The sequence below is a fragment of the Hippichthys cyanospilos genome, chromosome 11 (assembly GCF_059441005.1).
Source record: "Hippichthys cyanospilos isolate Australia breed blue-spotted pipefish chromosome 11, RoL_Hcya_1.0, whole genome shotgun sequence".
In the NCBI taxonomy this organism is placed as follows: Eukaryota; Metazoa; Chordata; class Actinopteri; order Syngnathiformes; family Syngnathidae; genus Hippichthys; species Hippichthys cyanospilos.
The window spans coordinates 9,673,759-9,696,796 of NC_142379.1; the positions used below are offsets into that span (position 1 = coordinate 9,673,759).

The 23,038-nt window shown below is 40.5% G+C and overlaps 1 protein-coding gene across 2 annotated transcripts in view; it reads left to right on the forward strand.

Moving 5' to 3' along the window:
- Nucleotides 1-21,591, forward strand: part of npas1 (neuronal PAS domain protein 1) — a 58,047-nt gene extending 36,456 nt beyond the window's left edge. Inside the window, exons 6-12 of one of the 2 annotated variants that reach the window (XM_088428371.1) lie at nt 11,343-11,523; nt 11,594-11,709; nt 12,806-13,002; nt 13,067-13,173; nt 14,930-15,077; nt 16,528-16,640; nt 17,567-21,591. In XM_088428371.1, coding sequence (XP_088284497.1) covers nt 11,343-11,523; nt 11,594-11,709; nt 12,806-13,002; nt 13,067-13,173; nt 14,930-15,077; nt 16,528-16,640; nt 17,567-18,627 — 1,923 coding nt within the window. In that variant the 3' untranslated portion in view covers nt 18,628-21,591. The remainder of the gene's footprint in view (nt 1-11,342; nt 11,524-11,593; nt 11,710-12,805; nt 13,003-13,066; nt 13,174-14,929; nt 15,078-16,527; nt 16,641-17,566) is intronic. The other variant, XM_088428372.1, reaches the window with a different exon arrangement.
- Nucleotides 21,592-23,038: the final 1,447 nt, after the last annotated feature.

A 23,038-nucleotide genomic window follows, 5' to 3' on the forward strand; every position in this document is an offset into this window, starting at 1 on the left:
GAATATTACTGAAACCGAGAGGAAACAGCTATGATGTCTCCAGCTGTTTCAATTAAGAGTGCACCGGTTAGAGATCTCGGTAAGGAAATCTCGTTAATTAATTGCGGTCTTTTGGCATATACACACAATCAAACTAGGTGAAACACGGATGCTGCTCAACTTCAGGTATTTATGTTAAAATGAACTCAAACCGCGTCGCGAGAAAAAGGAAAAACAACTGCTTGGAGCGTATTCATCGTTACAGTGGTGAGGCATTCACTCACCCCTCACAATGTGGCAAATCTGAAACATGCTTAACTTAACGCGCAACAAATACATAACTTACGGATATGAACACAAGAAAGTATGAAGTTTACAAAAGATGATATTTATTCTGTTTTCTTATAGTTTTTACATTGTTGCCAAACTGTTGGTGCATCTCATACACAGTAATGTAGAAAATACCAGAATTTGACCCCAAAATTAAGGGTGCGGCTTATACACTGGTGCGTCTTATATTGGGCGAATTGTGGTACTATATATATATATATATATATATATATATATATATATATATATATATATATATATATATATATATATAACAATGTTGTATTGGTAATAACTAGAATTGCTCATTTAAGGCAGCTATGGCAAGGTGGTGGTCTAAAAAAATTTTGAGCACTCTACAGTATTGTCTATGCAATGTGCGTGTGCTGGTGCGCGCGCGCTTGTGCGCGTCTTTGACGGCCCCCCTCGCACAAACCCCTCTTCTCGGAGCGTCTCGGCTCCCTCCTTAGCACCCTCGCTCTCCAGGTGCTCACCTCTGTTGATTGCCTGTGGCCTCTTGTACTGTGAATGTTAAGTCCTGCCATTTTGCCCAGATGCATAAATAATAACAGTAATTACTGGCCCAGCAATCAAAGTGTCGCCCCGGCACGCTGGGCCTGTCTAGGGGAACAAATCGATAGGCATCTTAAAAGCCACATTGATTGTAGGGAGGGGGAAAAACACCAAGGGGGATGGCATGATAGATAGAGACAGTCGGGAGGGGAAGCGAGGGGGATGGAGGAAGCGGGTGAGGTGTGATAAGCGAGCAATGTTTCAAAGCGAGGAGGGGACTGTGTTACAGAGGAAGAGGGGAAAAAGGGAGGGAAATGAGCTGAGCGCGACAATAATGGATGTAAATTAGTCATTTTAATTGTGAGAATTGGCTGTGATTGAAGGTCTGCGGGCGGCCTTGTTAAATAAGCTGATTTTCTCTCAATCGCGGAACAGTTATCACACGCCGCGTATGGGCTGAAAGATCATTGGTCACTGGTAGGCACGCGCCTGTCCTTTATCTCATGGCCGCTTAATGTTGTCATCCAATTTTGCTTAGCTTTGCAGGGATATTCTCAGTCCTCCACCTGTCTGATTTCGTACACTATTGCAGATCATAACCACAGCCAAGGCATTTATATTTATTTATTTTAATGGCAAAGACCTCCGCCAAGGCACGTATCACATATATTGTGTCATGTAGGCAGCAGCACTAGTATTCACAATAATATTTTTTTTCTTTGATCAGCTGTTTTACTGTAACTTAATAGTAGTCCAATAGGTACCGCTTTCCTATTACTTGAGTGTAAAGTCCAGTATCTCAATTCCAACTCAAATTTAATATAGTTTTAAAATTGTTTTCCAATTGGAAGATAATAGTCAAATGTCTGACTATGCTTTGAATATGTTAAGTTATAGTATTTAGTCAGCCACTTAATAGTAAAACGCAAAGACCTCACTCATTGTCTTTGGGGAACATTCTTAATTGCCGCGCAAGTGTAAATAAAGAGAGAACCTGCCAGACAATTTCAAGCATTCGGAGAGACCATAGTTAATGTTTTCTATGTTTTTTTTTCTAATTTTCTGTCATTTTCCCCACCCATTCCCACAAAACAACAAAACAACAAAAACTTAATTGATGTTGATGGCGCACCTTGGTAGTTTTTCAGTTGACGTTAATTTATGTCAACAGTGCTCAGTGTTCAACTCTAAAATATAAAAAATAGATATATAAATGAATATATCAACAAAAAAGAAAGTCCACTTCAACAGCAAGTAAAAATTTCAAATGCAAAAGCTGGTATCTCCATTTTTTGTGAATTTAGTCAAATATTTTATGATGTTTACATGTTATATTATTTATTTTTGCAGTTGGAAACTAATATCCATATTTGGTAAGCTAATACTGTGTGAAGTAAGCATTTATAAAGAAAATAACATAGGGTGAAAAATCTTAACTTTTATTGAATTTTTTCTTTAATTATTTTGATGTTAATTCAGAGTTTCACCCAGCCATCCATCTTCTATATTGAATCTACTGTCCATCCATTTTCTAGAGCTGCTTCTCCTCACAAGGGTTGCAGGGTTGCTGGTGCCTATCCCAGCTGACTTAGGGCAGTAGATGAGGGACACCCTGAACCCAGCCAATCGCAGGGCACACAGATACAAACAACCATTCACGCACCCAATCACACCTAAGGAATATTTAGTATGTCCAATACACCTGCCATGCATATTTTTGGAGGCTTGGGGAGAACATGCAAACTCCACACAGGAAGCCCGGAGCAAGATGTATTTGAACTCGGGTCACTGAACGACGAGGTGGACGTGCTAACCACTGCGACACCGAGCCGCCCATATTGAATAATTTTCTTCAAAAACATACAAGTCCAAAAATTTTCCATACCTTCAATGGGAGGGACAAGTTACATTACTTTCACTAAGTTTTATTTTTTTTTTTTTTAGTTGCTACCAATCTTTAGATCCTATCCACCTACTTGATTGACTTCTTACAAGCTGATCACTCACGCAAATCTCACCGATGAGTTTCATGTAATTATCTGTCAAACTGTTTCACACTGTTAAGCAGATATATAGGGGAAAAGGTTATCATACAGTATTTTACACTCACTTTCAAGCACAATTGAAGCTGCAGTACATCAACGGTGAATTAACGAGAACTCATGGGCACAGGCATGTTTGAGGTCAGACGTGAGGAGTGATAAGTACGTGATGATGTAAATATTTATGAGCTGGTGATAGGCTGCAGTGTAGATACTGTTAACTTCTGTGAAAGGTGTGTGGCACCTTTTTGATGTTTTATAAATGTACATTTTGATTAAACCACTAAATCATGCAGTTTGAACATTGACATAGCACTTAAAAATGGCCATTTAAAAATAACTTTATGAAATCCGTATTTGAAAGTTTAAAAACAAAAAAACTAGAAAAAATGAATGCATTATTTAATGCATGGAAAAGTAATAGCCCAATTTCAGTATCAAAATCCAACCCAATATACAAAAAATCTCCTCTACAACGAACCCTGCACTTGCAAAAAAATCCCCCAGTATGAAATAAATCCATGTATTGAAGCCTTAACCTCTTTCTTACTTACTCATACAATGAAAAATCCCGTTGCATGTTATAAAATGTTTTTTTTTTTCTGCATTTGCATTGCACTGAAATTCACTACAGCGAAAACAAGTCCGCAGCAAAAGTCAAGCTTGGTTTATTCTTGACGCACCTTCACGCGTTTTGCAGCACTTTATACGAGACGATATCCTCCCATACTGTAGGTGGCAGTAAACGGACTCTACAACACTATAACAGAAGTAGTGAATCCTAGTATATCTAAATTCTTCCAAGCGTTTGTACCAGACTTCTTATCTCTCCCCAACGTGGTGCTCGCCAGGAGTTGTTTAGGGTATTCAGATCACAGTATTCCTTTTCGGATGAATCATAAACTTCCATAAGCAATAGTTCGTCCGCCATATAGTCCGCTCGAAAAGAAATTCCAGAAGTAACGCCTTGCGGAAAATCTGCATGGACTCCGCGCGGAGGGGCGTGGTTGCCCAAATAACGTCCTTTTGACGCGCCCAGCCGCATGGAGCCTAAACCAAGCCAACACTTGAAGACAGGATAAAAGTAATAAAGATGAAAGATAGATGAAGCAAAGTGAAAGACAATATGCAAGAAATTGATGTATAAGTATGAAAATAAATGCTTATATATATATATATATATATATATATATATATATATATGAGAGAGAGAGATAGATAGATAGATAGATAGATAGATAGATAGATAGATAGATAGATAGATAGATAGATAGATAGATAGATAGATAGATAGATAGATAGATAGATAGATAGATAGATAGATTGCTCATTGAAGTCATAAAGCGTACTAAAATAAACACACAATGTTTTGTGTTTGGCTCCCCCCTGATTGACTGAAAGTCTGTTGAAAAGCCAGCAGGCTATCTATTCAAGATGCTAACTGTTGTCTTCACTGCGTGATTCAACTGACATTTCAGATTTTTTCCTCTCAACTAACACAGTTGCGTGTCATGGCAGCATTAAAAAAAAAACACACACTTGGACAGAGAAATACACAGAATTAGAGCATTTCCTAACGCGGATAGAATTTTTATCAGATATATGCTAATCATATTGTAGTGCAAAATTTTATTGTGGATTAGTTGCAAAATGAATATTTATACTTGCTTTTTGATTGTCATCACATTATATATTTAGTTGGTTGTTGTTAACATTATTGTCAGCTCCGTCACAGAAAAATGTCAATGATAAAAACTTTTAAAAATTGCAAATATGTTTGATAAACAGCAATCAACTTGTCAACTGAATCATGTTGCGAAGTGAAGGGCCACCAATTAGCCAAAAAGTTCTGCAGTATCATCATTCTGGATGATTACTATTTTAATAAAAGTAATAAAACCAATCAACTTTTTAAAGGTGTGTTTTAATCAATAACAAATCCTTTGCAATATCTTCAGACCGTATTAAAATGTACTGATTTTAAATGTTTTTTACATCAAATTAATCATAGGGCTCCAACTGATGATTGTTTTAATAACAGTTTGTTTATTATTTGGTCAGTTAATTGGTGAACCATATAAATGTTTTGATTTCCATGTCTTTTTTAAAAAAAGGACATTGTACAAATTTTACAGTACAATAACAATGGTGTTATTAATTGTAAATAAACTAAATAACCTAAATTAAGATAACTAAGATCTTTTTTTCCTAAAAGCAAATGTTTGCAAAAATTTTGTTTTGATTGCAAATGTAATAATTTTGCTTACATGGAAGACTATAGAAATAATGGAAAACACTGGTGAGAGGCTGACATTCGGCCAATTCAAACCATTTTAAAAGCTGCTGTCCCCGCGACCCCACCCTGGATGAGCTGTAGAAAATGGATGGATAAATATCAAAAATGCTTAATGATTAAAATTATTTATTTTATTTGTGTTCAATTAATTACTCCAACTCTAATTCAAAGCTTGTGCATAACTTCCTTAAATGCCATAATTAAGTAGTTAGTAATTATCGTCCTTTAGTGTAAACCACCCACTCAGCATTCTGCCACTTGTGCAAAATATTTTCAGAATTTATTTCATTTGTTTCAAATGAATCAAATTCATTCGATTCATTGCCCAAACTTACCTCTCAGCGCGCTGCTGTTTAATGAGTTAATTTACTATTGAATAATATGTACGATATTTATAAAAGCATATCATTTTCTTCTTACGATATGTTTTATTTTAAAATCTCCGATGTTTAGGGGATCAATCGGGGAAGACTCAAAGGCACCTTATGGTGATATGGACCCGAGGCAGTCCAAAATGAGTAGGCAATAAATCTGAATTGTGCACCTGGACCTGCAGTGTAAATCCATCCGACTACACACCTATGCCCTTTAAATGCTACTTAACATCAAATCAAAGTCTCGTAAGAAAGAGAAGAGGGATTAGCGGATAAAGGCGCAGACCTTCGAGCTCAGGATTGACCCTCTCATATACGACATGTCCGCAGTAAAAATGCATGAGAGGAAAAAAAAAAGAAAGAAAAAGTGACAGGCAGGGAAACAAGGGAAATGGACAGAGAGACGCTGGCGGAAGATGAGCGAGCGACTACGAGTGTGTAAATAGAGTTTAAACGTGCGGCAGGAAGGAAATTCGCCGTGGGATTGCCGAGGTAAACAAGACAGCCGGGCTTGGGTGGAGATGCTAATAAAACAGAGCTGTTCTTATCAGCTGAGCAGATGGCCTAACCCATCACATCTCCTCAAACAGGACCTAAGCCATCAGCATTCTAATGAAATTATTTATGATCGCAGATTACGCCCCAAACCGTCAGCACACATCGCGCTTACCTTCCACCACCCCCCTTCGTCCCTTGCAAAAAAATGGCAGGCTTTATGATAGGAGGGAGGATATATGAGGCGGTGTGCTGCTGTGTTTATGGAGAAAAGAAAGAGAGGGAAAGGTAAGTCTGGAGACACACACACACACACACACTCGCACACACTCTTGGCGAGCGACGGAGCTCACAGGGGAGGGAGGAAGGACAGACAAACAAACGAGTGCAAGTGTGTAACTGGTGGTTTGTTTTAGAGGGCATGTTGCCCCCCGTCGGGGGAAGGGGGGGTGCGCCCGCCGTCCCTGACGTCTGACCCCTCTGCCCCCGGGTCCCTCCCCTGACAGGGGGGGCGGATGCTTAACCGGCTTAGCCCAGGTCACACACCTTGACCAAGGGCGCCCCGCACCCAGCCCCACCCCCGCCTCCCACTCCCCAGACGCCCGCTCATATCATCGCTCCTCTCGCCGGGGTCCCCCGGCCTGGAATAAGGCCACGCGGCGGAGTGCATGATGGGAAGCAGCGGAGGGTGAGAGGATGGATGAAATCAAGGAGATTGCAAGTGGGAGAGACGGGCCGGGGAGGGGGGAGGGGGACGGGGATAAATGGGGAAAAGAGAAGGGAGGAAGGATGCTCGGACCAGGCAGGAGAGGAGAATTGATCTGGGAATGGTTAGCATGCCCCCCCCCCCCCCCCCCATCCCTCCACCCCCTTCCTTAACCCCCCCTTGCCCTCCCTCCTTGCCTCTCTCCTCTCCCATCAGTCAGTGAGGACTGCGAGTGTGTTGTGGACCACTGCCCGAATGCCTCATACATATTAAAGCCCCCTTGCTATTATTTATATCATGTCTCTCCTTCCCCCTGCTCGCTGCCCTCCTCCCCCTCCCCCCCCCCCTCCTCCTCCTCTTGATTCTTCTCCTCTTCCTCCCTCTCATCCCGGTACATACATGCACGTGCATGTCTGCGCAGGGCATGCAAACAATGACACACACAATGCTATTAAAAACGGGCCGTCTAGCCGTACACGCGCACTTGAATGATCTGGGGTCCCCCCCCCCTCCCCCCACTGTGCCACATCCTCTACCTGTTTTTTATGTCTGAGCCTGACTCATCCCCTCAATGGCTGCCTCTGTCTCTCATCTCCTCCTCTGTGTCTGATCTTAGTCTTCAATCCCTCCCTCCTGCCGGTGATGGAGTGATAGTATTCGCATAGGTCCAAAGCCACCCCCCCCCCCCCCCCCCCCCCCACACACACACACACACACTACACCATAAAGCCCATAAGGTCCTGTTCGTATCTCGATGTTGTCTCCAATACTTCCAAGAAGCGATGGGATTTTGTATCTTTCACTGGAGCGGAGGTGGACTTATTGTCATTCTATTAAAAATAAAAAATCATTTCCCCTGCAGGAATATGTGTCAGATTCAGGTTCATCCCACCAAAGCATGTCCATGCCGAGCCTCTTGATGAAAACTTTAAATGTTTAAACAAAATGAATAAGTCAGCTCGGAATCAAAAAGAAGACAAATTCAACTTGTGAGCTCTCTTTTTGCTGCCTAATGAAGAGAATTAATTCTGTGTATTATTCATCCTGTGGAAATAGACTTTTTAATACTCGGCAGAGGATGTGTGCATTTACAGGAAATCCATATTGCCTTTTCCCTAATTTCGGTGTGGGTTTACATTTGAATGAAGTCTGATGAGGTCATTTCTCTTTGCAGTGATGCTTTTCTATCAAAATAAAATTGATTATATTCAATACAAGTTGCTATGTGAGTTCTCCCTCCAAATCACTACGCGTTGATTTTTCTTTTTTTCTTTTTGTAGTTGACTGTAATGTAATGTCGAGTCAGTCAATTCGGGCTCTCTCTGTCGAATCTTTTTCAAATTGATTACCCTATTGATTAACTAATTGAATAGTCAAGTAATGGACCCCCCCCCCCCCCCCCCAAAAAAAAAAAAAAACACATTCTTTTAAAGGGTTGCTAGGGTCAAACGTGTGTTGGCGTGGATATAAATATTCATTGTTTATTATCTTTGATACATTATTAGACACCAACAAAATTTGCCTTTGCCAAACATTTAGCAATAGGGATTAGCATTAAAATGCTAGCAGTTATCCTTCCTCTGTGGATTTCCTCTCTGGCCGCCATTTTAACACTGAGCAATGATGTGTTTTTCTAGGTTTCTACTCTCGGTTGTACTTTGTAGCGGCGTACAAATGAACTGCCTAATAACTCAAGCTTTTGCCATGGTATTGCTGAGCAGCATGTTGAATTACTATTTTTACTGTAGTTTCATTATTATGATTATGTTTTAGCTAAAGGTGACGAGGTCCCGTGTGCACAAATAATGCTTAAGGGACAAAACTGACCTTTTATTTCTCCACTAGTCTAACGTGTTATTTCACATTTCACTCTGCTTCAGCTATTACTATTGATATTGTGATGAAAGCGTGTTTTATGGTGCAACACTTTTTTTTTTTTTTTTGTAGTTGGAAAGCAAAAACACAATCATCTGTATACCATTTCAAGAAGATAATGTGATGTACAGTAGAGACCCAAACCTAGAACTTTGGGATTGTGAAGCAGGCATGATAAACACTACTCACTATGCCGCCCTCTAAAGAATTGAATATATTATGACGACAATGTCAGAGTGTTGATGGTGTATTGTCACAATTCGATGCATTGCCTCCAGCCTATGTGTTTAGTATTGCTGTCAAAGGGTCCTTGAGGACCTCCCCCAGGGGGACAAGTCAAGTACAGTACTTGTGGACCCTTGGCTGAGGACTGGTAGAGCTCTGCATGTATTATCACAACAACAAAACAAGCAGACGTGACCCCACGCAGTTCATGCTCTGTTTTAGTTGTTTGGCTTTGCAATTTACAATTTAAATGGATACTTCTTTAGCAATTTCAACAGTAAAAAAAAATGTCTGTATTTCATTGCATCCTCATTATTTCTCACAAAATATGTTAAACATATTTTGACATCACGCGCTCAGAGCTCAGGTAGTGACCAATCACAGCTCAGTTTATAAATGTCACATGACCAAACTGTTGTTTAGTGTATACAAAATACATGTTTACATAAATTATTGACAAAATATTCATTTTAATGCTAAAATTAAAAATATATAGTCATGACAGGTACCAATGTTGCCAGGGAAGTCGTATTTTAAGAGGTTAAATCTCGTCATGAGTGTTTTTAGTCTCGTCCTGATGACTTGTAATCTTACCATGAGGGCTTTCAGTTTAGCCATATTGACCTTATATTTCATCACCATAATTCTTAATGTCGTCATGATTTTTAATCTCATCATGACTTTAAATCTCATCATGATGACATCAAAATTTTATGACTACTTCAGATCTTGTCATTAATACTTAATCTCATCAAGACGATTTTTAATCTCATCAAGCGAATAGCTAATCTCATCATGATAACTTTAAATCTCATGATTTTTTTTAAACTATGATTGAATAATTTCATCCAAATTTTTGACTTCATAATGACGATTAAGTATCGTTAAATTGACTTTCACATGACCTCTTTTCATCTGTGAAGCCCTTTGAGACTTTGGTGATTTAGGGCTATACAAAATAAATTTGATTGATTGATTTGATTTGATTTTGATTGAAATCTTGTAATAGTGATTTTTAATTTCATTTTAATGGTTTTAAATCCCATAATGAGGACATTAAATCTTGTGACTGTCAGATTTTGTCATGAATACTTAATCTCATCGGGATGATTTTTAATTTCGTCAAGCGAGTTTTTAATCTCATCATAACTACAAATCTCATGATTTTTAAACTCGTCACAATGACAATCCTTTCATATGAATTTTTGATTTTGCGATGAAGAATAAGTCTTGCTATGATGACTTTTAATCTTGTCACGGTGTTTAGATGGATGGATGGATGGATGGATGGAATATATGAATTTGGGTGTAATGAATAATTTATTAATGAATAATCAATAATAAGTAATGTAAGTAAGTAATCAGTAATATAAATGTTACTTTTTCAAAGCAACTATCCATGAAAAAACAAAAGACGTTGTCAAGCATCAGATTTTGAAGGGAACATAAGCTATTGATTACTTAGCACGCTCAAAAGGCGCTAAGCCATTTAATACATTAAGTAAGAAACAAACCTTAAAATCACATCCCAGGGGTAATATGATTAAACATCTCATCCTAGTGATGGGTCTTGCCAGTTCCTTGTTTCTCTTTAATACCAACTTGTTAGAGGATATTCAATCCGAGACATAAATGCCAGTGGATTGAGGGGGAAAACGGGCATCCACCAGCTTGCCGGAGACTCCCATCACCTAAGCCACCACTGCTTGCCGTGGCTGCTTTTCCCCGCCTGTCCTTGAGGGCCCGCTGAAGCTCCCATAAAGCCCGCAGTAAATGGCTCTAATCCGGTAATAAATGGCTGTGTCCTACAGACAAGGGTGTGAGTCTGCTGCAGCCACAGCGTTATCAGATGGAATGCTATTGGCACACGCACACACGCACGCCTTCACAAATGTAATGGAAACGGCGTGTACATCTCACACACACACACACACACACACACATACACATACACGGGGCCGAGCCGCACCTGCTCCGATTGTGCCGCTTTTATGGATGCCATGCAAGAGCGGCGCCATTATTGCCTTTAAATGATTGGAGATTTGACTATGATGTATTGTGATGATGGGATCACGCCGGGTGCTATGAGCTCTTTATGCCTGCCGGGATGGACTGCCGGCAGCGACTAAATGAAGGAGCGGGGTGGGACGCGGGCGAGGAAGAAGAAGAATAGTCATGCGACCTCCGGAGATACTTAGAGTTCAACCGTTTTTAATCAGCACATACAATTGATTTTTATCTTGCCTGCTTATTTGAGTAATACTGTCGTCGCATGCTCCTCTGAGACTTGGATTGTGTGTGTGTGCGTGTGTGTGTGTGTGTGTGCGCGAACGTGGGGGATGTCTTAGAAGCGCCACACTCCTTGTTGAGTTGTAACCTACAGCAAGGTTTTCATTTTCCTGTCATAACACATATTGATTTTTCTTGGCGGGTGTGTGTCCAGTGTGTGGTTTATTTTTGGTTTCTTTTTTTTTTTTTTGTGAACACAAGTGTGTGTCCGCCCTCAGGTGGAGCTAACGGGCAGCAGCGTGTTTGACTACATCCACCCGGCGGACCACGTGGAGATGGCGGAGCGTCTGGGGATCAGGCCTCACCTGCGGGCGGAGGCCGGCTGCCAAGTGGGCCCCGAGAGCGCGCCCTCCAGTTCGGCTTCCGCTTCCTCCCTGGCCGGCACGCCCGAGCCCAGCGGTACGGTCGGCGCAGGCGGGAGCCACGGCGATGAACGGCCATCGTTAATATGGCGCTTTGTAATCCTCAGCAGCACCATCCAGTCCTCACTCTCCCACTGATGAACCTCCCGATCGCGGCTTCTTCATTCGCATGAAGTCCACGCTCACCAAGAGAGGGCTGCATGTGAAATCCTCCGGTTACAAGGTCACTCATTATTTTTATTTATTTTACAAAGACAAAAAGTGCAAGTACTCAGTTGAAGTATTTCTTTATCAGGCCAACCGATCTTTTGGTGCATTGGCAGAGCCAGAAATGTTACTTGTGGGTCGGCTAGGGAGACAACAACTCAGTCAGGGTTTCATGAAATAAAATCCATCCATCAATATGTAAAGTGAAAACCTTCAGGAACAAGGAACAACTTGTTACAGAGTGAAAAGGAAAAAAAAAATAATAAAAAGCTACTGGGTAAAGGAAAAGGCACACACAAATGCACAAAATTCAAAAGGAATGACTGAAGCCAAAATTAGGCTTGATTGTTCACAGGAAAAATATGACAAGCCACCATATCAAAGCTCAAAACTTAGTCTAATGTGGTCCTTGTAATAGGGGTGGGCAATAAATCAAACTAACAACTCTTAGAGGGGACCCACAGACCTTAAATCAAGATACCAAAATACAAAGTCGCTTACTACTCCCAAACAAGACTAGAATTAAAACATACTGTAATTGCGATATCATCTACATATGTCATAAGATTCTAAATAAGCAAACACAAATTTTAAACAATTCTGTTGTGATTTGACAGCGCTATAACAGTCTGAATATGTGTCCACCTTGAATTAAAATACTCTTTGCAGTATGCTCAATTTAGAGACTTCATGGAGCTGGAACATTTATGAGAAAACTCACGCAAACACAGAAAGAACATTCAAAGTCAAAACTAAGCTTTTTTTTTTTTTGGGGGGGGGGGGATCATTACATATTGCAGATGTACCTAATGCCATGTCCTCCGTGTCCTTGTTTTTTGCATGAAGGAATAACAAGCAGCGCCTTGTCACTTTGTTTTGCTCCGCTAGTGTTTCACAGGAGTGTCAAGATGGTCGTTTTCAGCGTGTTTTATTGCTTTGACCTTATTTCACACTGAATAGCTGCACGCTGCCTTTTATTGCGCCGCAAAGCCAGAGCTGCTGCATTCTTGCGCTCAAATGGGATTCTATTCACTAGTTTGGATCCAATTCCATTACCATGTGTTAATTGTCTTGTTATGTTTGCGTGCGCGCACTTTGTTTTTTTTTAACAGGTGATCCACGTGACCGGTAGAATCCGCTACCGGCCCACGATTGTCCCCGGCTCGTCGCGTTCCATGCCCCGGGCCATGGGCATGGTGGCCCTGGCTCACACGCTGCCCCCCTCCACGCTCAATGAGGTCCGCATGGAGAGCCACATGTTTGTCTTCAGGGTCAACATGGACCTGCAGGTCACCTACTGCGAGAACAGGTGAAGCCACGGTCTGTCGTTGGCTAAGTGCGGACATCAGCGTGATCAATTTGTGTACCTGCAGGATATCCGACTATATGGACCTGACGCCCGCAGAGGTGGTGGGACGAACCTGTTACCACTTCATCTATGTGGAGGATCTGGAGAACCTGCGGCAGAGCCATGAAGACTGTGAGTGTCCTTACACTTTTCAAGGAGAGCCTGTTGAATCTTTTCGGTTGCGGTGTCATTGGCGCCCTCTGCTGCCATTTACGTGAACTGTCATCATTTCCTCTCTTAACAGAGTCATATTTGAGCTTGCTGTGCGCTAGTGGTTAGCACGTCTGCCTTGCAGTTAAAGAGGTTCTGGGTGTGAATCATGGGATTTCTTGTGTGGAGCGTGCATGTGTGTGTTTCAGAGTAATTCCTCAGACCTATTTGTTGTTGACAACTGTAAATTCAATCAATCAGCAATGTTTTTTGCCAAAATTGAATGATATGACCTGATTAATATGTGGCAGGTTTCTCAAAACAAATACATGCTGCGGTCTGAGAATGTTGTGTTTAGGTTCACGTTAACTCATTAAATCCCAAGCATATTTTTACATTTTTGTAAGAGTCTAAATATTAAATCCTTACTTATTACATTTTTTTTCTTTTTTTTGCTAAACATTTTTAAGCATTTGGCTTAGAGGGAAAAAAAAAGCTACTCTAGTACCAGTAATAATTTCTTTAATAGTTTAATACCTAAAATAATCACTAAAGTACTTCAGCACCTAAAGTAATTGTGGCTATGGGACTTTACTAAGATTTCACTTATCTGTTACAAGCTTTGCAGAGAGTATTTGTTGAAACATGCGATTAATAGTGATTAATTATGGAAAATTCTGCAGTTAATTAGTCAAGAGATTTTGATTGCTTGAATGCACAGATATTTATAAATGCAGTGGATATAAATAGTGCACACAACCCTGTTGAAAGGCCAGGTTTTTGTAATATAAAAACATGAGACCAAGGTAAATAATTTATAAGCTTTTTTCCAGCTCTAATATGAGCTATAATCTGTAAAAATATTTTTTTGGGGGGGTGGGGAGGGGTGGGACAATCTTTCAAGAGGGAAGAAAACGACTGAAATGTTTGTACAAGTGTGCATACCCTCTTATAGCTGGGAAAATGTGGATGTGTTTCGGGAGTCATCGCACACAAGTGTCATCATTTGAAGTGCTTCAAGCTAAACCCCAAATAAAATTTAGATGTTCTCTGAGGCTTTTACTGACTTTTTGTGTTTTCTAACTGAAGCCTAAAGGTTTTGTGCTGGCACTGCTCTTGAGAGCCTCCCATAATTTCCTCCAACACATTTTGCACATTTTGGGGGATTTCAAGTGTGTCCAGGACAAATTTTGACAGTACTTATTGCCATAATTCCCAAAGCATATTTGCAGCTCTTGCTTTGTGGCAGTTTTTCTTCAGATTGAACTGAGAGCATTGTTGAAGCGGTTATCAAGAGTTCCTAATGTAAAGAAATGTCTATTCGAAAATTATTTTTCTTTAAGCTTATTCAGAAAAATTATTGCGACTCCCTTCTAGGATGAGCTTGAAAGTGATTGGTTGATTCAAAAGAGGGTGTGTATACTTTTGCAAATGCATTCTCGTTGTACAGTATTTTGTTTCCTCGCTTGTACAGATTTTAAAGTTCTCAGTCACACTTCTGTGGAAAAGTTTTGAAAATGAATTATCTTGCTCTGTTTTTATGTCACAAAAACAAGGGTGTGTAGACTTTTCATGTCCAGTGTAGTAGTTGCAGATGCAAAGCAACTTCTCGTTTGGGCTTTTTTTTTTCCCCGTGAAAACCTTGGCTGACGCTTCTTTTTAGCAATTTAAAATCACAGACTGAGGTCTGACTGACTCGACACGGTACAAATAATGAAGCCTTTTCTTCTCGTGGCAGTGTTGAGGAAAGGCCAGGTGGTGACGGGCTACTACCGCTGGCTCCAGAAGCGAGGCGGCTACCTGTGGATTCAGTCCACCGCCACCGTGTCCATAAACCACAAAGCTCCCCACGAGCGCAACGTCATCTGGGTCAATTGCGTCCTCAGGTCAGTTTCTGGAACCAAGCCGGGCACCACGCTGTGTTCACAGCAGCTTTGAAGGCGAAAGATGATGAAATGAGCTTTGACTGACTCCAACAGCTGATGACGATACCTGCAAAATGTTTGTGACATGAAAGAAAATGCATCATCGCCGCCTATTAGGGGTGATGAGTTAGGCACTGACAGATATTCAATCGTGAAACTGTGCTCAACTGCGCCCATAATACAAAGAGCTGCCTTAAGATTTGATAGTATTACTCATTTTTATGGTTTATATATATATATATATATATATATATATATATATATATATATATATATATATATATATATATATATATAATTATTTAGGTCTCGTGAGGTCTATCAAGATCAATCAAATCAATTACTATGTAGCTTATATTCTATTATTACTATGTTAGTGTTTAACTGTTTCCATTTTAAAGCTGAATTCCTCTATGTATATTATGTGAACCAACACCTTGTTTTCTTTTGAAAATGTTCATTTTTGAAAATATATATATATATAGATTTTCAAAGGAATATTTTTATTTTAATAATTTTCCTCACATGATGAGCAGGATGATACATTGAGATACTAGTGCAGACATGTAAGATGTCCCGCATAATTTAATTTATGGCAGGAATCATGTCTTACAGTACTTGAATATTAATATTGTAGCCATTTTTTTAATTCGTGTGTATTTAATTTATTTTTGAATAGTCTTGAACTTTGTTTTATGATTTATTGTGATATGAGGTCTCAATTGAATTATACTGAGCATAACTGTGTCGATGATCAGTTTTGCTATTAGGGAGTCATTTTGAAATCATTTACACAATTTTCAATATCAGACTTTTAGAAAAAAAACTGACACTTATTGCACAAATGTTAGACCATTGAACAAGCTCAATAATAAACAACCCTCCCCTGATTTTATTTCCCTGTTCCACACACATTTGGCAGTAAACACACACACACATACACACACACACTTTAAGTGCATAATATGTGTTCAGGCGTCCGAGCAGTCAGACAAAAACAAGAGTAGGCTGAATGTCGATGCTAATTGGGCTGGAGCCGTATAATTACAAGCAACGGATGTCAGAATTTTGGGGCTTGAATAGTGTTTTAGTTAATTAGCGCTGTAATTACAAGAACTCATTAACTTCTCCAACATCCTCCTCCATTTTGGCTGGCTGTTTATAGGTGGGCTCTGCGTGTGTGTGTGGTCCTCTTGGTCTGTTTGCACGTGTAAGTGTGTGTGTGTGTGTTTTAGTCTGTGATGTTGAGGTGACAAAGGCATCCTACTTAGAGGCGGCGACGAGAGTTATTATTTCCTTAAATTGGCTTTTAAAGCTAGCAATGCTTCTTGGATCATTTGTGCATGCCTCTCCTCTCTTCCTCTTTTTTTTAATGGCTTTTATTCATTTTGATTTTTCTTTTCCCGATCAGTCGAACGGAGCTTCCCGACACACCTCTGGATCTGCTGCAGCTGCCTGAGAGCATCAGAGCCGAGCGACTTCGAGTGAGCTCCCCTCCCACAAACAGCTCCCCGCAGGCCCGAGGTAGGACGCTGCAACGTCTTATGATACCTTGCGAACGGGCCTGGATTCAGGGCTGAATCTTGATGCGAAATCAGAAGTGTAACCACTCGCATTTTTTGCACTTTTTTTCACCTGACTTTAGACCTGAATTTGCTTGTATTGTAGACTTTTTTAAAAGCAAATCTAAGCTTTTTCTTCTATTGGGTGCTCTCAGTGTTTCTATTTCCTCAAAATGTCACTTGAACATATCTATTATATGTTCATATATTTTTCTTGGTTTTTGAAAAACGTAAGGAATTTGGGCTGGTCCATAGCCTTATTTTAATCTAGAATAGGTCGGCCCCTGCAATGAGCAGCAGCTCGAACACATCTCGAAATTCTAAACCAAAACAAAAGCAATCTGTTGCAAGATTGATGATTCTTTAATTTTAAATTGTCAACGCTTATTTATTATCTACTAATAGATGACTCCTTGTTTACTCCATTAACTGACATGCACCTGCTTTCAGTGTGGTATGAAATGTGTAATGATGGTACTAAGGAATCATTGACACATAGCATGAAGGAGAGCCAACCCCTTTCACTTTAGAAAGTAAAATTGTCATATTTGTTTACAATCAAAATGTATATATTTTATATAAATAAATTTATATATATATATATATATATATATATATATATATATATATATATATATATATATATATATATATATATATATATACACATATATACACAGTGTCACAAGCTAAAACTGTGCCACAATCAAGCGGTTGAAAATGGAGCTGCATGCCATTTTTATGAGAGTTTCCCTGAAATACTTAGCAAATGACCCATACCCCAAAATATTCCACGAAAAGGATCGCGGACTCGGAACCCACGATGGAGGCGGGGTTTAGCGGCAAATGAAAGATACCAAATGTTCCATTACTCTCTTTCCTGCTCAGGCTCCCAGCCAGCTAAGAGCTCAGCGGGTAAGAGCGACCCCGACACGAAAGCCCGAGAGAAGTTCACCGCTGCCGGCACCCAATCCGAGAACAGAAGGAAACGCCCGCTGAGGTCCGAGCCCGAGGGCGCCCCCCCTGAGAGCCGCCGCCGTCTGGACGAGCTGCGGCACGCCGAGGAGAGCGTGTCGGCCTCATCGGACCTGGCGAGCGAGAGCGAGGGCGAGGAGGAGGAGGACGACGAGGAGGATGACGAGGAGCCCGAGTGGGAGCAAGGGGGAGACGGCGACAAACTGAAACAAGAAGACGGCGGAAGGAAGCCGAGCAGGGGGGCCGAAGCCCCGTCGAGGGGAGAGAGAGGAGGGCGGGTGCACAACGGGCGAGCCGTGATCCAGCAGCTGAAGAACGTGGTAGCCCCGTCCCCCAGCATCAAGACTGAGCACGAGGCCCTGGCCACCGGGGGGCGCTGGGGCTCGCACAGCAGCCAGCCGCAGCCCTCTCACGCGCACACCCCTTCGAGCAGCCTCAACGGCGACAGCCCCGACACCCCCATACCCGACTCCTCCTCCAGCAGCGAAGCCCCCCCAAAGGGCCTCTTCACCCCTCCCTCCCCGGCCTTGTCCCCCGTCATGCCCGTGTCGTCGCCGCTTCCCCGCGAGGAGCGGGCGGCGCCGGGGGCGGTCGCTCGGGGCGGCGGACCGGGCGGCGGGCCCGACTTGGAGCTCCTCCAGAGACTGGCCGCGGGCGGCGCGGCGGGGCGGGTCCTCTTCCACCCTCTGGCCCTGGGCCCCCAGGGCCCCCAGAGCCTGTACGCCCCCAGCACCATTCGCTACGCTCCCCCCGAGCTGCCCCCCTCGCACCACCACGCCGTCGGACACGGGGACGGCCTGCAGCTGCGCTCGGACCACCACAAGGCGCCCCCGCCGGCCTTCTTCCCCCACCTGCAGCGACTGGCCGGCCTGCCGCCCTTCAGCGGCTTCTCGCCCTCGGACAGCCCCTTCTCCTCCGGGCTGCCCTTCTGTATGAACGGACTGCGGGGGGCCGCCGGCTCCGAGGAGGACTGAGATGACGGAAAGGGCGGCGACGAGAGGACGTCGCTAATTAGACTTGAACTGCGATGTTAAAAGTGTGACAGGTCGCCGCTGGGGGAACGTTGATTTCGCCAATTTGACAGCGGCTTCCGGGAATGAGGGAGGAAAAAAAAAACGAAAAAGAGGACTTCTGATTGGAGCTCCTTGGAGACTTTAACGACTAAATAATGAACTGTCTTTCACCGGACCACTTCTGTGTTTCTTCCACTCAGAGAAGCCATATTGTATATAGAGACAACAACCATGATGACCCTCAGCTCACATAGCAACAACCCTCAACCGTCACTCCAATTAACCCGATTAACCCTCTCGCCAGTAGGAAAAAAAAAAAAAAAATGACGATGGACACTTGCAGGAGTGGGATTTTATTATTGCAGTATTAAATAATTCTCTTTTTTTGTGACACTTTGAATCCTTCAAAAATAATGGAGGTAATTTTTGTATTGAAATTCAAAATCATTTCAAAAAAATGAAAAGCACATTGTTGGGGACTAAAATATAATTAATAATACTATTAATAATATGCCCAAACATTCCATCATATACTGTAAAAGGGAGGAAATGCAATTGAAAGATTTTTTTTTGTGTTCTTGAGCATTAATAATAGTGTATTCTACTGTATATGTATGAAAGCCATATTTTCATTTGTGTTGATTCCACATAATACACTCTAAAAACAGTTGGGTCAAAAAAAAACCCAATTAGGATCAAAAAGGGACTTTTTAGTCCAAATTACATACAAATATTGGTCAAATTATGTTATTTTTGACCCAACTGCTTTAGAGGAAGGCAATACTGTAAAAGGATTTAGAGGGAAATCCTCTAAAAACTGTTGGATCACAAATAATCCAATTGTGTGTCAAAAGACAACAAACCCAAAACATTTGGGTCAGACCGAGCCAAGTAGCAGTCGAATTTGTTTATTTTTTGACCCAGTTGTTTTCGTCAAAGGCAATGAAAAGATCGTTTTGAGGAAAGTCCTCAAAAAAAGTGTCAAAATGACCCAAGTTTTACTCCAAAAATGACCCAACTATTTGGCTTCATTCCAGTGCAAAAATAACAATTCTGAAAAGTTGACTTTTGACCCGCCCTTTTCAGAGGGAAGCAATAAAATGATTATGTAGTAGGAAATCCCTTAAAAGCGTTGGTGGAAAATAACCCAATCATTAATCAACAAGGGACTTTTACTCAACTTTTCAAAAGAGTCGCTCAGATTAATACAAGTAGTAGTCAGTTTGGTTCATTTTTGATTGAGCTGTTTTAGTGGGAGCCAATGAAAAAATATATATTTCTTTTTAATCAAAAGGTGATTCTGACCAATCTATTTTGGTTCGTTGCTATATACTGCAACAAACCAAAAAAACTGGGTTAACTTGGCCCAAGTCGTATAGTTATATTGGATTATTTTTGTTTTGGAGGGAGGCAATAAAAAAATTGCTTTGAGGGAAATCCCCTAAAAAAAGGTTGGTTCCAGTTTTGCTTTTCGTGATTCCTCCAGTCCAAAAAATAAAAATAAAAAATGGGTCAAAGTTCCTTCCTTCGTCCCATATCTGGGTTAATTTGGACCCAACTGTTTTCAGCCTCTTTTGGAATATGAATCAACAAAGCCATGTGGTTGGGTCAGTTTGACCCAAGTAGTGGTCAAATGTGCTTATTTTTGACCCAAATGTTTGTAGAGGGAAGCAGTGAAAGGATCGTTTAGAGTTTGAGAGAATTTGCGTCAAAATGGGACTTGGACCCAATTTGGGGTTTTTGTTTTGCACTGTGCAACAACAAACTCAAATAGTTGATTCAAATAGCGGTCAATCCTGCTGACTGAAACTGGATTATTTTGAACCTATAGTTGGGTCGCAAATAACCCGACCACGGCTCAGAACTAATTGATTGTTTTGTACAAAAATAGCCCAGAAATCGGGTGTAATTTACCCAGGTTTTTGGTCAATCCCACCATAGGGTTCTTTTTTGATTAAGAGTGATGTGACCGGTTGCACAATATCATCAGAATTGTTTTTTTTTCTGTTTTTCTTTTTGTCTTTTATTAGCACTTAACTGAAAATTCTAACTGGAAGCACTTGACGGAGCTTAAGGTGGTCCTGTTAAAACAGAAAACAACGCGAGAGCGGACGCAACCTCGTCGCCGCCTCGCTGCGCAGCCGAGGGAATAAATAGTCATTGATGAAGTAACGGCGCATAAAAACGGGTCATAAAATGACAGCCATTAAAGTCACAGTCGGGTCAGGAGACACTTTCGGTGTCAGTCGACTGGGGAATAATGCCCCATCCGTCACTTTTACATGTCCTGGGCTTTCACTCCAGTAGAAGAGGGGGAAAAAAAAAAAAAAAAGTGGGGAACTCCAAGTCATTTCACTGATGGTTTTTACGCAAAAAGGGTACCCTGAACAGATATGAAACTGTGAAAAATGTGATGAGATATAAATTATTTCAATCCTCACCTAGTTTGAATACTAGTATAAAAAAAGAAAACCTATTTGAATTCTTTAGCACTTTGAGAGCTTGCAAAAAAATTGGGACGTCACGCCGATGTTCATTTTATCTGCTCTGTCTGTTTTTTTTTTTTAATTGATTTAATTTTTCACATCTCGATTGTGCTGTGTGTGAAAGATAGAAATTCAGAAGACGTAAGCAATGTCTGACATACTGCACTTGTCACGAGTGAGCACACATTCTGGGAGTGTGTATGAGTGTGTTGTTTGTGTGTGTGTGTGTGTGTGTGTGTGCGCGCGCCTAATTTTAAATTGAATTAAATAGCTAACCCCTTTGCCTATCACTGTGAATCTAACGTTATCCTCGCATCCTTGTGAATACTCCAGCCGCTTATTGAACAAAATGAACAATGTAAAGAGAAAAACAAAAGAAAAAGAAAAGAAGCAGTGATACAGATGACAATAACAATAAAATATTCCAGTCAGTAGAGGAGTTCAGACTCTCTTTTCTGTTATCATATTATTTTTATGTTTTTTTTGTGTTTTGTTTTGATTTTCTGTGCAAAAGTCTAATATTTAAAAATTGATTGACACAGTTTTTACATTTTTTTTGTCAAAAAAAAACAAACAAATCTGAGAGCTCTGTGTGTGTGTGTGTGTGTGTGTGTGTGTGTGTGTGTGTGTGTGTGTTTATGCATACATCCATATATATGTACACACACACACACACATATATATATATATATATATATATATATATATATATATATATATATATATATATATATATATATATATATATATATATATATATATATACTGTATATGCATACAGACAAATATATACACATGTATGTGTATATATATTTGTATATAACTATATAGGTATACTAATACAGTATGTACATATGTTGAAATCAAATCAATAAAATGTGCCCTTATAAAATTTAAATTGTAAAACTTTTATTCGTTCCCTACATTAAAAATAACTAAATAGTTTTATAAATAGTGAAATAGTTTGAATAAGGTAAAAAAATTGAACTAATGTGTTTTGTCTGCTGATCTAAATATGGTGTCACATTTAAAATACAACAAAATAGTTTACACCAACTTTTTTCATTTTAAAACCAGATACATTTGATTATTTACAACAAAAAAAAAAAAACGTTTGGACAATTAGAAAATGTAAAATAAAATGCACATAAATGCATTGGATGTTAGGTTTTGTAAATGTCAAATGATGACAAAAGTAACTAGCTGTAACTTGTACTAAAGTGTTTATTTATTTTGATAAACTTGTACTTATTTGGTCCTAGATTTGCCACTGTCCTTGTTATTTTTCCCATAACCATGAGTGACATTTCCCTCCGTAGAAGAAACAAAAACTATACAAAATAGTTGAGCTCATCAACTGTGTATGTTTTATGACATTCATACAAATTCAAATAAAGCACCTGAATAGTAAAAATCCCTTGGGACAAAATATGAAAAGCGGCTTCTATCGGAGCAATATTAGAAATGACTTGTCACCTAGCATTTCTCAAGCCGTGAAATATCACACTGTGCTATATTTCTGTAAAAGGAAAAAAAAAAAAAAAAAGTATTCAACCTTGACACAGAGCCACGCGGTGGGACTTGATGGATTCAACAAAGACTAAATGGGATTGAAAATGAAGACAAAAACACTATGTGTGTGTGTTTTCGGAGAGATCATATGCAGGCGTGCCTCGCCGTTTCTCGCCGGTGTGTGTGTGTGTGTATGTGTGTGTGCGTGAGATGTCTGAAGCAGCCCCAGGGAGGGGCTCTGACATTGAAGACGGGTTAAATCCTGTTTTACATTCAAGTGGCAGGCCCAAGTTCATTAGAGTGAGGATCATTCCTCCTCAAGACCAAAGGAAGCGCATACTAAACAAGAGCAGTTGTTGGGGAGAAAATGCCAT